Raw genomic sequence first — 14,987 nt, 5'->3', positions numbered from 1 at the left:
GTGTATAAAAATACGTAACTTGGCAATTTCCTTTAAACAGAGACGAGTTTCTTTACAAATTTAATAAGCACTTCAAGGAACGTTAGCATTCAAATCTGATAATTGAAGTTGAGAGTTTCCATCAATTAAATAATTATGAGAGGGAGAACAAGCAATCAGGAATGACGTAACCGTTGATGGTTGATAAATCTTGAAAGACAGAAACGAAGTAAGCTTCATAACTTCCCAAAATGATTTCCAAGAATATTTCAAAATAAAATAAAGTGCATAAAACATTCTTTTAAGTTATTAAATATTACATAAATGTTGATAATGTATGTATGTAATTATAAATTTTATAAATATGCACATATAAAAGTGCATCAAAAACATGAATGCATAATTTATATGGGGCTTAGCAATTAGCAATCATAATAAAAATGAAGCTTAACATTTTTTGTTGTCGCTGCGATGTACGCATATTACCATACTAACGAGGATCGAGTTTTTCCACTTTTTGTCGTAATTTGACTGCGCGATCCCAAAAAACGTTTTTTTTTTTAAATCAGCAAAATGTCAGCAGATGAAGTAAACGTATTAGGATAAGTAGGTTAATTGGTTCCGTCGTTTCGATGCAAATGTGTTCAGAGCTCATTGGAGTACACCCCCAACTTATCGGGTGTATTTAAAAAAAAATAATATAATAAAAACTCAGAAACTCCGAGTAAATAACTAGTTCAGCTTTTTATGCTAATTTGTTCTTTCAAATTGCACATGCATATTTATAAAATTATGTTTTTAATATTCTGAAACTTGACACTCGAACATCTTGTGAACCTGTTTACACTTTTATTGGGGTTCTGCATTTTAGATTACGTAGACATTTTTAATTAATTGAAGCAACGACTTAAAAAAAGTACTGCATTAATAAATTTTGCAATTCAAACAATAATTTCATTGACTAAAGAAATTGTTTTCATTATGCATATCAGCAAAGTTGCAACACAGGAATGAAGTGATGTGAGATGTAATTGGATAAAACATATTTCTCTTTGCAGTTTGGTAATCTGGTTTAGTTTATACGACAGTCGTTTTCCTTCCTTCCTTTTACTAAGGAGGAAACATTCGTTGACAACCATAAGTGGCCCAACAGTTTCCTGTTACAATGGAATAAATGCACAAATAAGTTTATGGCATTTATCATTATATTCATTATCATTAATAAAAACAATTGAACTGCAATGCTTATTTATTAATAAATTACAATTATGATTGTTATTTTAAAGTCATCCTTTATAGGAAATAAAACAAACATAATAATTTTAGACGTCTGTTGAAAAACTATTTCAAATGAATTTTGATGAATCGTTCTTTTCAAAGGGATAATAACAGTTCACAGAACATGGTATTAAATACTGTCGAGAAATAATATTTGAAAGAACTTTTTTGATATCATTTTGATTGTGATGTATTAAACGACGAAATCAAGCTGACAAGTGATTATTTTACTGGCAAGTTCCAAGAGCTCGTTTATTTATCTCCGTTCTGGTTTGAGCGTCGTGCTGCAACGTTTCGTTCTGTTTTAATTTTATAATAAACTTTCGATAGACTTTGCGCTGATGTCTCCAAATAACTTTAACTTAAAACTTTATGAAATTAATTTTCGGAATATATTACGCGAAACTTTACTTCGAGGCAGTAAAATTTTACAATTAAATTATGCAGGGCACCTTTACGGGGAATTCCTAAAATATTATACTGTGAAATTGTTACTAAATATATTTTGAATGTTTATTGGATTAAATTATTTTAACTAAACTTAATAAATAAAAGCAATAACATAAGGGTTTAGGATAAAACCGAAAATATACTTATAATAGTTTTCAAATCCTCCAAATATATTCATTTATTCAAAAGCCTTTAGAATAATCCATAACCAAAACTATAACTGCACCCATTGAAACGGACCCTTCTCGAACTAGGGTGCATGTAAGTTCATGGGGGTAGTGGGTAGGTAAGTAATTTCCGTTGTGTATCTTATTACAAATCAATAAAATTTAATGAAAATCGCACATCTGCCACAGCCGAAAGCCACGTATTTGATTCCCTGGTGAGTCGTAAGGTAGTATCTATGTATGTACAATATTAACAGGGGTAAAGTAAATGAACTAAATGCAATAGTAGGGTTTCAATGTGAAAGTTTGTCGTCCAGGGGAGAGATAATTATGATAGGGGCACTAATTTCTTGTGGGGATTGATCGTTCAGGGACGGATTAGACTTATCTACACAGTTATATAGAAAATATTTAAATATATAATTTTTAGCCAGAAAAAACCTGCCTGACTTGCCTCCCAAAAAAGACCTTTTTTATTTTATTTTTTTTTTTTGATACATTAAGAATAATTTAAAACGGATTTTAAATTAATTAATTAATAATAAGAGAAGACCACAATAAAATATACATATATACCTGATTAGTGTTAATATTTGTTAACTAGTATTTTTTGAAATAGGTATTTAAAACAGTAAAATTGACAATTTTAAAATTGAATTATTTTATTAAAAACATGATGTATATTAATTAATACAAAAAATATAATGATGCCACAATAAACTATTTACATAAATTTACTTTGATCCTTAAACATTAATAGCTAATATAATTAACTATTTTATAATTATATATTTTTTAAAATAGTAAAATAACGGATTTTTAAATGGAATTAATTAAATAATTAACTCAAATAATGTAATGATAACACAATAGAATATTCATAAAAATGTGATTTTCCTTGCAAAAATATTAAAAAAAAAAATTAAAAACAAATCGGTTTAAAATATTGGTGTCAAATTGAAACATATATATAAATATCAAACAACTCTTTCAGCGTATCCAGCCATTTCATTTCGTATAACTAAAACAAAAAATAAACATTCGAAATGACTTTGGGACGTCATTCACGGCTCCACACACACAATATGTTCCAGAAAAGAAAAAAATATTGCATGCGGGGCGAGTGCTGTTCTGCACCACCCCTCGACGGACGAGAGGAAATAAATGGGGAGGTCCGGCGTTCTCTGTAGATTTACTATAGTGACTTCATATTACGTTCCCATTTGTCATATGTTTAATTAAAGATTACGCAGGGGTTGTTGGGAAGCCGTGAAATTGTACGCACTGTTGCCGACAAAATTGGAGATCGCCTGCCATTTCGAAAATAATATGCTAAACGAGACGGATTGCTGCTTAATGGGCCACAACTGTGGCATGCTATTACGTAATACGTCTTAAAACTAATGTACTGATAATTATTGAGTATTGTGTTCGACTAATTGTAAGGGGTGGCTTTATTGTGTGTTAGCAATATGTAGCACTACATCCCTATTTTCAAATTAAATTCCAGCCTTAGTTTAAAAATCTTTGGACTCGCGCCCCATTAATTATGAAAGATGTAAGAAATCACGGTGAAACGGGAACGTTGAATGCGACTAAAGCTGAAAGCTTCCCCCTTCAAATGTTAATATTTAACTAAGACACAAAGATAAATCTAGTCTATATTTACAAGGACTGTAATATGCAAACTTTCTTAATATCCCTTTGTTTGTCCTAGACATAGTTTAGAACTATGCTTCTAAAATTGGCTGACTAAGGAATATTTGTATTTTCATTATAAAGGCACATGATTGTACAAACTTTCTGAAAACCCGATAAATTTATAAAGCTAAGTTTAGTGCATCTGTGTTCTTCGGTAATGTTAAACATTTCGATGTGCACTTTAATGAATTCGCATTTTCCTTCAATCCCCCATTTTATTTTATTTTCTTTGAATAGGACTTCACCTTGGGAATTTTAGCATAATTACTTGGAAGATGTCCTTCGAATGATATTATGCTAATTCTCCTTTAATTTTCAAAATTACTTCTGAAAATTATGAAGTCTTATTAACATTATTCAGAAAGCAAATTTGATTGTGTGACATAATAATAAAGATATCAACTAAAATATCGAGTTAGAAAATTTGGTTATTTTATTATTTTAATTTGTCAGGATGCTTAAATTAATAAAATTATTTTTATTTACTGAAACCGAGTGAAATTGCATATCAATTATAAATTCACTGTGTATAAATAAAATAATTAAACTGTTTAATAAATTTGAATTAGAGGATTAATTCGTAATCTGTACCGAAGTATCCCTCCCCAGTTGCCCATAAAGAATACTTTTACAATTTAATTTTTACACATTCGTAATATTCAATAGTAGTAACATTTAATTTTAATATTACTACAAACAGTCGATGCGACAATTGATTTCCAGTTTTCTGTTAATTAAATATGTATATAGTTAATAGTACGTATTTAGCAGCCTGCTTCAGAATTCCCTATTAACCCGCTTATTGTTTTACCGGTTCTAACAAGTTTATCACGATTATAGGGTTATAGTAGATCGCGTGCAATTTTTTTCCATGTTAATGTAATTAGTAACTGCTAGTGAACATAAACTTTCTACCTTTGATAATTTTAAAACTGGCGGTATTATAATAAAGGCTCTAAGGGAAACATTATTAATAAAAATGTGTCATGCAAAATTTAATATTTCAATTCGCCGACAAAAACTTACAATGATTACATTGTTTGAAACATCAATTTGTCCAAGGTACGTTATAGAAACAGAATATTAAATTTGAATATAATTAATAAAAATACACAGTCTTTATAAGCTGCATACGGCTGACGCGATTAATAAAGGACATTAAATTTTAAAATACGACTTGGTTTAATTGTGGAATATTCCACTCAAATTATACAGATAGTGGAACAAATTAAAATTTGCGCACAAGGCACACAGTCGTTGGAAAGTCAATAAAATTATATGGTAGTTTTACAGCAGATTTTAAATTTACACATAAAACTTTATATGGATAATTTAGAATCTACGTAAATTCCACTCGCTTTATGTTGCATAAATATGTATGTCTATTAATGACAAATTTGATGTGAACAATAGATTTCCCAAAATACTGTTGACATTAATATTAATTATGTTTTTATGGCCATTCGTTTATATTTTTATGTTTTACATCCACACAGATGTGTTGAATTGGTGAATGCCAGGTTTTTACTTTTATTGTTTACTATTTTATGTTTATTATTTAATTACACTATTACTACTATCCAGAAGATTGTTAATTATTTAAAAGTCATAAAAAGAGTTTGTTTTATGAATCAATAATCTAAAATGACTTATTTATTTTTATCATAAGAGAATTTTCAAACAATTTCAATACATTTTATGTCCCAAATTCCTGTTTATCAAATACGAAAAAAATATCAAAAATTACTTAGATACTTCGGAAAATAAGTATCTGAACTAGAATTATTTTAATTGTTGCATATTAATATCTTACAATTAAACATTTCAAGAACCTATACAGTTGTCGAAAAGTTTGGTAAGTATGGTGGATTAGGCTTTCTTTGGTACCCATTTGCAGTTGTGCGACGTTACAACGAGTATTGCCACGTTGAGATATGTATGATACATACATTGTAATTTCTGGTGAATTTCGTCGATTTATTGACAGTACTTCACCACCTTAGTTGCAGCAGACCTCCAAATAACCTATAACCTTCTTTTGGTGCAATTTTGTTTATGGAAAGTATTTGAGAGTCTGGTTGCAAATCAACCATTGGTTTGGACATCACCGAGTATTGAGAGACAGTTCATATACAATGCATAAAAGAAAACAGGACGACATAGCTTAAATAGATCAGAATAAAATGTGGTCTTTTGATCAACTAAACTAACAAAATTTATGAATAAAATGTGAAAAATATCTAAAAATACCAGTTTGTTAAAATATTTTTAAATGTGTATAACTGATTGGAAGTCATTAGTATGACACATCGTTCAATAAGTCCCGAGACTAACCCAGAAATGGTCCTAGTAGTACCAAACAGGCCACGTTTCCCTAGAGTAGAGTGGCTTGAAAAACATTACCCGGACTCCTCTCCATCCAAACCAACGATTTGTCGGTGATATGCTGAGTTTAAACGTGGTCGTACGGACACAAACAATGCGGATCGTCCGGGTAGGCCATTGGAAGCCGTTACACCGGAAAATGTGAGTGAAGTGTTAAAAATCATAATGAAAAATCACAAAGTGAAGGTCCGCGAGATTGCAGAAATGACACAGATATCATCTGGAAGAGTATTTACAATTCTTCATGAAAAATTGAGCATGAAAAAGGTTTTTTCCAAGTGGGTGCCGCGATTGCTTTCAGTGGAACAAAACAGCAAGCCACAAGTCCATGAAAACAAAGGCAAAATTGAACGAGTTGGGCTTTGATTTGCTTCCCCACCCCCCGTATTCACCAGATTTAGCCCCCAGCGACTACTGGCTCTTTGCTGATCTCAAAAAAATGCTCCAGGGAAAAAAATTTGGCTCGAATGAGGAGGTTATTGCCGAAACTGAATCCTATTTTGAAGCAAAGGATAAATCCTTTTATAAACATGGTATAGAATTGTTAGAAAGGCGTTGGAACGATTGTCTCACTCTAAAAGGAGATTATATTGATGAATAAAAATGATTTTTGAAAAAAAAAAATGTTGTTTTCGTTGTTAGTCTCGGGACTTATTGAACAATGTGTTTTATATATATAGTATAGTAAAAAGCAAATGTCTCTATCGGGTAATATAGAAAACAAATTTACCACATGAATTTTATATTATGAATTTTTTATATCTATTATTCATATTCAATCGAATTAAATATAAGTTACGGGGCTGTATAAATTATAATAAATTAAGATATTATTTTATTAAAATTATATATTATATATCACATAATTTTGGGCATAGATATTCTATTATTGGACCTAATATAAATTCCATGACAACAATTCCAAACTAATTCGATGATTTTATATGTGTTAGGATAAACGTACAGACATAAACAGGATAAGTTTGAGGATATCGATTCGGGAATTACCAGCAAAACAATACATGGAATTTTACTTACCTCCTCGCGTTACGTCTTTGTTATGGCGTTGTTGGGATAGTTCCTAAACTTTTCCACACATCTATGCCCCAAAACTATCCGATTTACTCTGGTCTAAAAGATATTTCTAACATGTGAATAATTTAACTGATGTGGCGCTTCGACATAAATTTTATTTCTATCAAAGGATCTCTCTGAAATACATCCAGTCAGTGTGAAATATGACCTTAAATTTTTCCATTGCTTATGATATATCTCGAGTCCGCATACAAAGAGTCTGAATTCTTTGCAAATATTTCAAACCCATTACAAGGAATTTCATTTCTATTTTCTCCTTCGGATCCACCGTTCCGAGATATTTCACTTCTTGAGACGGCTCATTTAATAAAAATATATTTTTATATTAAACGGCATTTGATGTCCGTCATTAGTTGATTTGTAATATAATTAAACAACTTTAGTTAACACAATGTGGGATATAAAACAAGTAACTAGTGTTATCCGGCCATAAATTTACATAACACCTGAAGGCACGTTTTAATTTAATTCAAATTAATGTTAACCTACTATATACGTTACAAACATACATCATGCATATTATTTCAGTAAATAAATAATAACTGCAGTCGTTCCCGATGTGAGAACGGGGATGTTCTGAAAACTTTTCGAAACGTTCCTTCACAGGCTGAAAATAAATGTAATTTACACAATGCGGTTGAAATAAAGTTTCGAATTCAAATATAAATTTTTAGTAGCACATATTCCGTGCATTATTGAATTACCGAAACTTTGTGAACAAACTTTTCCAAATTCTGAAAATCCAGTTATGCTTCCGCGTCGACCACATTTCATTTTCCATTTCATGTTTTGTCGATTGTGTGCCTTTGGATGGACAATTAGATGGAAAGTATTCGAATCGAGTTTTTGCTTTTTCTTTTTTATAGTCAACAATTCAATTCAATTTATTGGAGATTACTTCCTTAATTATCCTTGATAAAAGATTGAACTATATAATTAATCACAGAGTACCTTATAATTTTTAAAATTTTATTTATTTTCATTATATTTTCGTATACATCAAAAGTAGCCTAACAACACATTATTAGTGATTTTAATTGTGTACACAATTAAACAAAAAGCCTCATTAACAATATACACTATTATTCTGCCCTGAAAGAACCCTTTATTTAGCCCTTTAATTAATTTTGATTATTAAGCAGAAAATTAAATATTTACGTCAAAAAAATTGAACCAAGGCAAACTAACTTAATATTTGTATTGATTGGGTGTACGTTATATTCTACCCTTATATTCTTTTATTATAGTTACAGAATGACCCATTTGAAAGAAGGAAATTTGTATTTCTTGTACGATTTTGACAAACTTTTTTCAATTGTAAAATATGAAAATATATATTTATAGGCAAAACTAAAACCTACAAAGATTTTTTTAGTCTTGAAAATGAAGAAATCACACTAATAATTTTTTATAACAAATCGAACTACGCCACTGGATTATGCACCCCAAATTTCATAAATTATGCATATTCATAATTCTGTGCAAAAATTCAAAATCTTATTCTTATATTATATTGTCTTATATTTCAAGAATAGTGAAATATTATGCCATTATTTTTGAAAAATTAGATAATTAATGCTATTTTTTCAGTTTATTATATAAAATAGAAAATAAATTTATAAGAAGAATATGATTTTAATTTTGTGGCTTTACCAGATTTGCTAGTGTATTTCCTGTAATTTTCATGCCTTTAAAACTAACCAGTGGGTTTTGATTTTGTCTAAAATATTATATGTAATATATAATAAACTAATACATTATTTATTAGACAAATATTTTTTTAACAATGAAAGGCAACCGTATGTATTATTCAAAATTAACTTTTATTAAATATTTTTGTAAATGATTAATTTAAAATATCAGCTAAAGATGTTCAAGGTGGTTAAGTGAAAGATCACACAGAAACAGATTAGAATTTGAAACGTCTAATACATCTAAATAAAATCTGTAGCCGTTGCAACGTTGAAACTGCAGTTATTTATCTTGCATCCGAAAACTAATCATTCCAAGACGACGGAAATTTATCTGGCTCTAAGTGAAAACACCACTGAGCTCCTTGAGTAATTTATTTGTTCTTGCAGAGTTAATTAAAACAAGTAAAAACACGTAAGTTCGGGTGCCGGGAAGCAAATGAAAGGGACGACGGAGGCAAAACCAGTCGGGAGTTGCCGTTTATTGCAGACTCCACTTCAATTAGAAACCATGGCGAGGCGGACACCGTACGAGCAACGCTCCAGACGGTCGCCCTAAGGAAGACTTCTATCACTCGCAGCCGTGATTTAGGGGCAATCGCATATTTAAATTAATACCGGTTTTTTATTTTCGCTTGGCATCGCCATTTTAGATGCCCAATATGTTGGAAAGTAAATCTTGTCGGGGTCTAATGCTAAAGTTAGAAACAACTCTTATTAGCGACTAGGAGATTAATATTAATAAGTTGTTCGGTTTATCAGACCCAATTTGTACTTAAAGCGAGAGTTATGAGAAAAGAAACACCACAAAAGTTTTCCGATGTGAACTAGAATGCAGAAGGAAAAATTTAGTATTTTATTGTATAGGGTACATTAAAATAGTAAGTATATAGGGGTGAAACTACATCAAAAATGTATTCATCAAAGTTCAGTTTATATTAAGGGATATACGCCCCTTATAAGGGAGATTATAAAACCTGTCTATTCCCAAACCATGTTTAACGTTTGCCTAGAGTAATAAATGTAGTTGTGGTTTTCATTATATTTTAAGTTAGAACTTTTCAATGTACATCCATTGTAGTAGGAGAAAAAAATTATATTTGTATTTAGAATTTTGAGCACTCTTTTTCAAAGGTGAAAAAAGCTACACCCCGTACTTTGCGAGAACGACATAACAATTACATGGGAATTTCGGGTTCTTTTTGAGCTAATTACGGCCCAAAAGTATAAATTTTGAGCTCAAAATATAACCGGTTTTTAATTTTTTAAATGGCGGGGTGTAGCTTTAATCTCAAGCTAGTCCTCGCTCTGAGTTTCAAGGGTTGAGACTGTCGAATCAAAAAATTTTATATGCAGGAATTTCGGACACTTTATGGGCTCATGAATGACCAAAAGCAAAAAATGTAGCTCAAAAAATAATAGGTGCTTTCTTAAATTTTAAATTTTCTATGTACTTGCACTCATTGACATTAAACGGTCAATTCTGTCGATTCCGAAGTGTGTACAGAAATTTTGGGCACCAATTATTTTTTGAGCCACATTTTTTTTGACCATTCATGAGCCCATAGGAGCCCGAAATTCCTGCATGTAGATATTTTTGATACAATAGCCTCAGTCTTTGAAACTCAGTACGGGGTGCAGCTTTTTTCACTTCTCTTTCAAGAGGTGGAAAACTAATTTATTTAAAATAAAATATTTTTAAGTGATTATAATTTAATCCTATTTATATCTGGCAGATTATTTTTTTCTTTAATATTTCTATTTTTTATTAATCTTAAATAATATATATTTATATAAATATTTTGAGTAATAATAGTAATCAAAAGTCTTAGAAGCTTTATTTAGTATTCATAAAGTATTCTAGAATTAATAGATTTTTTTGTTTCATATTTTATAAAATATTACCTAATTTACTGTTTCGTGAATATTTTCTAAATTAGTTTGTATAAAAGTTGTTTAAAAGTTTTGTTTATTCTTATAATTGGGAGCACTCTTCTCCAGACGGTAAAAATTAATTAATTTAAAATGCAATTATTTAGTGCAGATGTAGTTTATCGATATAAATTAATCCTATTTATATCAGACAGAAAATTAAAAATTATTTTTATATTACATTTTAGATCGTATAATTATTGAATATTATTTAGGTAATAATTTGGCTCAAAACATTTTGGTATTAATGCATTTAAAATTCCTAATTTATATTTTCTTAATTGGTTGGCATATAATCTAAAAGTAGACATTTATATTTTAGAAATGTTTAATTGAAACCACTTTAAAAATTCTGAAATTGATGCAACAAGAAATATCACGAGGAATATATCATCAATTATGTTATAAAAAAATGTATTGACATACATACAATTTATTATTTTTTGAACTCCACTGTACTGGTTAAAAGTGTGCGTGATTGTGGAGGTACTCAGATTCAAGCAGTTCGTGCTTCCTCTAAATGAATCCACTATTATAATAATTTAATAAAATAACAGCACATAATATTTTAGAGAAAATAAACTTATTTATGCCACCATGTTACATATTTTTAGTAAATAGATACATTTGACCACGTGACAATATTTACCAAGAATACTTTAATATATTTGATGAATTGTGAACGGACTGAATCCTTTTTTATTCAATTAATACTAACATAATACGAAGTTAATGACATTTGGATGTGATAACTATCAAAATGTAATTGAATACATAAATCTACTAGTACTGATCATAATTAAATTTGATTATTCTACATATTAAGTATGTTAATTCTTCCATTATTTTTGTCAACCTTTTTAATAGAAAATTAATGTTTCCTCTTTATAAAAGTAATCATACATCACATACATAGCCATATAATAATCCTGTGGGAACAAAATTGTATATCATCAATTTATTTGTGTAACAATAATGTCAGATCAGATAATGATGAAGTAAAACAAAATAGTGACAAAATTATAACAACAAAAAATCAAGAATGGGAAGAAAAAGTCAGCGACTTACCGGTCGTCATAGACGAAACCGGCATCCAAGGTGTTATAGTAGAGCAGGAAGGCGAGCAGGCAGCAGAGCGTGGTGACATAATCCATGGTACTGCGTATTATCTACAGCATCGTCTCTATGAAAGATTTCTCAGCTTGGTTAGAAGCCAGAAAGGATCGCAGAGTTCTCGTGACTTGTTGCTGCCGTTACACGGCTTCTGTCCTTTAAATGTCCGTACACTCTTCACACAACCAACCCCTAATTTATCTTCCTTAAGTCCTTTAATGTTGCTTGTGGGTGAAAAGTTGGCTGATAAACGAAAAAAAATCTAAAGTTTTTCACATTTATGAAACTCGAAGAAAATCGAGGGTAAGTTTTTGAATTGTCGCACTTTCCAAAACAACAATTGATTTCAGTTCTTTGACGTCCAAAAGCACCGTAAAGCCGAAAATGTCACAATTGAGACTAAGTACCAGGTAGTCACCGAGTGGTGACCGGCCTCTACCTGAACTCCGTCAGATGTATTTCTCCCAGTTCAATTTTATACCTGTTGGTTTACTGTCTGATCAGAAGTTCGAGCGCGACTAAATGCGAGCGCTTGCAAGAGCCACGTTATATACCCGGTTCGAGTACACCGCGTCGACTACCGATCGACCCTCTCTGGCGCGAGATGGTGTTCTTCACGCCCCGTGCGAGCGCGCGCACTGCACGTCCTCGCCATCCTCCCGAAGGACTTACAGGTGGTAGCACATACACACACACAATCTCGCCATGGTCCTGCGGCATCTTCAGACGTCGCCGACAACCGTCCGCAACTACGCTTGTCAAGAAGTCGTCCGGCCCTCGTCACACGCAATTCATTATCCTGCGGTTTCCCTCAATCATTAGTGCACGGCACTGCGGTGGAACTTTTTCAAGGAAATCAGTGATTTTTCCTTTAACGAGCATAATTTGGTCTTTAATTTTTTTACATCATGTTCGTAAATTATTTTTAAGTCTTTGTTTAACAATGAAATGTGATGATACGAATATAATGTAGTTAAATCATACTATTACATGTTTAACACATCATACTATTACAGATTAAACAATAAGTCATTTAGTTTAATCTCCCTTAAAATATATTTTATAATTTATATTTTGGGGAATTATAAATAAATTAATGAGGAATAAATGGTGAATTATAATAAAACTTATAAATTTTAAAACAAACTTACGAACAATTATATATATATATATATATATATATATATAAATAACACGGGAACGGTGTTCTCTTGGATTTTGAAATTTTTTAACTCTCGTTAGAGATAATATTTCAAAACGGGCAAAACAGATTTTTATAGAAAATTTAACGCTCTACAAAAAATGTCTCTTTCAGTTTTTTGATATATTTTTTCAAAAGTTATTCAACATTAAAGTTGGATTTATTTAAAATTTTGCCATTTTTCTCATTTTCTGACGCAACCATCAACTTTATGGAAAAATTTTATATGACATTTTTTGTAGAGAATTCAATTTCCTATAATTTATAAACTAAAAATTTGATTAAATAAATGTTATTTTACTGCTTAAAATTAAGCATTTTATTTAAATAAATAGATTTTTACAAAAAAATTGATTGTTTATTATAATCAAAGTAGTATATATCGTTACACTAACAGACTTTGGCAATTTTTTTCTGTATTCACTTATAATTAGCAATAAGTATTGTAATTGCTCTTCATTTTTAGTTTTCAGCAGGTAACTTATGATCTCTAAAAAATATCAAAAACTTTTTCGGAGATAAATTATAGAAAATTGAATTCTCTTACTAATAGTATTAAGAGCGATAACTTTCACAGTATTTTTTTATTTCCAACAAGATTTTCGATATAAATAAGAAAAAAAAATTGTTGATACAGTCTAATATATATATATATATATATATATATATATATATATATATATATATATATATATATATAAATATATATATAAATATATATAAATATATATATATATAAAAAATATATATAAATCAAAAATATGTAGTGACTTTTTTGGTGTGCATTTTTTCTATTAATATTATTTCAAAGGTGTTGTATCAAAGTTTATAAAGTACTAAAATCATAAACAACTTGTGGAGAAATTATTGACTGTCTAAGTAACAAATTGTGTATATATAATATATTAAATTAAAGAATAGTTGCATTTAAACTATTTATATCTTGTAATAAGTGAAACATGAATAATTGAACCAGGAGTTTTATATCTCTTTTATAATATTACTTCAGTGGTTGTGTTAGGGTTTTAAATTCAACACCCAATTGGCTCAATAAATTAATTGTTGCATAAAGTTAGAAGGGTAAACAACTTTGGAGAAATACTGACTTTCAAAGTGAGGACAAACTTAATAAAAATATAGTTCTGCGAATCAATAAGATGAGTAAAGAGCTCAGATAGAAAAGTAGCTAATTTTCAAGTGTCAAATAAAATTTATTTAATAATTTAAAAAATGAAAATTATAAATTTTAAATTTAAGCAAAAAAAATAATAATTTAAATTAAAAAAATAATTTAAAACAAATTTAAAACTTTAAACTTGAAATATTAAAATTAAATATTATATTAATAATATTATGTTTTGATAATATAATAATAAACAGTTTTGATGGAAAAATAACTGATTTTCATAGTGACAAATTAGACATAGCACCTACATATTTTTACAAAAAAATTATTGAAACAATGAGAAAAGCAAACAATTTCTATGGAAAAATAACTAATTTTCTGAATGTGTATACCACTCATTCTTTATTTTATTACTTATTTTTTATAAAATTATATACATACATACATCAAGTTTATCAAGCCCAGTCGACAAAAAATATTGTCAAGTAATGACAAGAATAAACACCTTTGATGGAAATATAACGAAATCTCAAGGTTGAATATTATATATATACACATTCATAAAACATTAAATTTATTTTTGGTCATTAAACTTTGTAGGGAAATCTTACAAAGAAAGATATAAGGTACTTCATAATTAACTTCATTCAGTTTTTAATGATTCCTTCTTTTATATTTTTAAGATTTTTTGATATTACTACTTAAAATGTTCGCTCTCAGTTAATAAAGCTCACTCCATTATATAAGAAAATGATTTAGTCAAAGCTTTGGTTAATTGCTTCTTTAAAAGTAAAATAATTCAGTCAGAAGTCAATATAACTAAAATATATACGTGTTTTATATCTGTATTATAAAAAATCTATTTTTTA

The 14,987-nt window shown here is 29.3% G+C and overlaps 1 protein-coding gene across 2 annotated transcripts in view; it reads right to left on the bottom strand.

Moving 5' to 3' along the window:
- The window catches only part of LOC109594575 (protein O-mannosyl-transferase TMTC2), a 92,448-nt gene extending 80,099 nt beyond the window's left edge, over positions 1-12,349 (bottom strand). For both annotated transcript variants that reach the window (XM_049969427.1, XM_049969428.1), the window contains exon 1: positions 11,747-12,349. In XM_049969427.1, coding sequence (XP_049825384.1) covers positions 11,747-11,832 — 86 coding nt within the window. In that variant the 5' untranslated portion in view covers positions 11,833-12,349. The remainder of the gene's footprint in view (positions 1-11,746) is intronic.
- Between the last annotated feature and the right edge of the window lie 2,638 nt (positions 12,350-14,987).

Source organism: Aethina tumida, chromosome 7, assembly GCF_024364675.1.
Source record: "Aethina tumida isolate Nest 87 chromosome 7, icAetTumi1.1, whole genome shotgun sequence".
NCBI lineage: Eukaryota > Metazoa > Arthropoda > Insecta > Coleoptera > Nitidulidae > Aethina > Aethina tumida.
The sequence above is the reverse complement of the archived record's forward strand: the minus strand, read 5'-3'. Positions and strand labels throughout refer to the sequence as shown.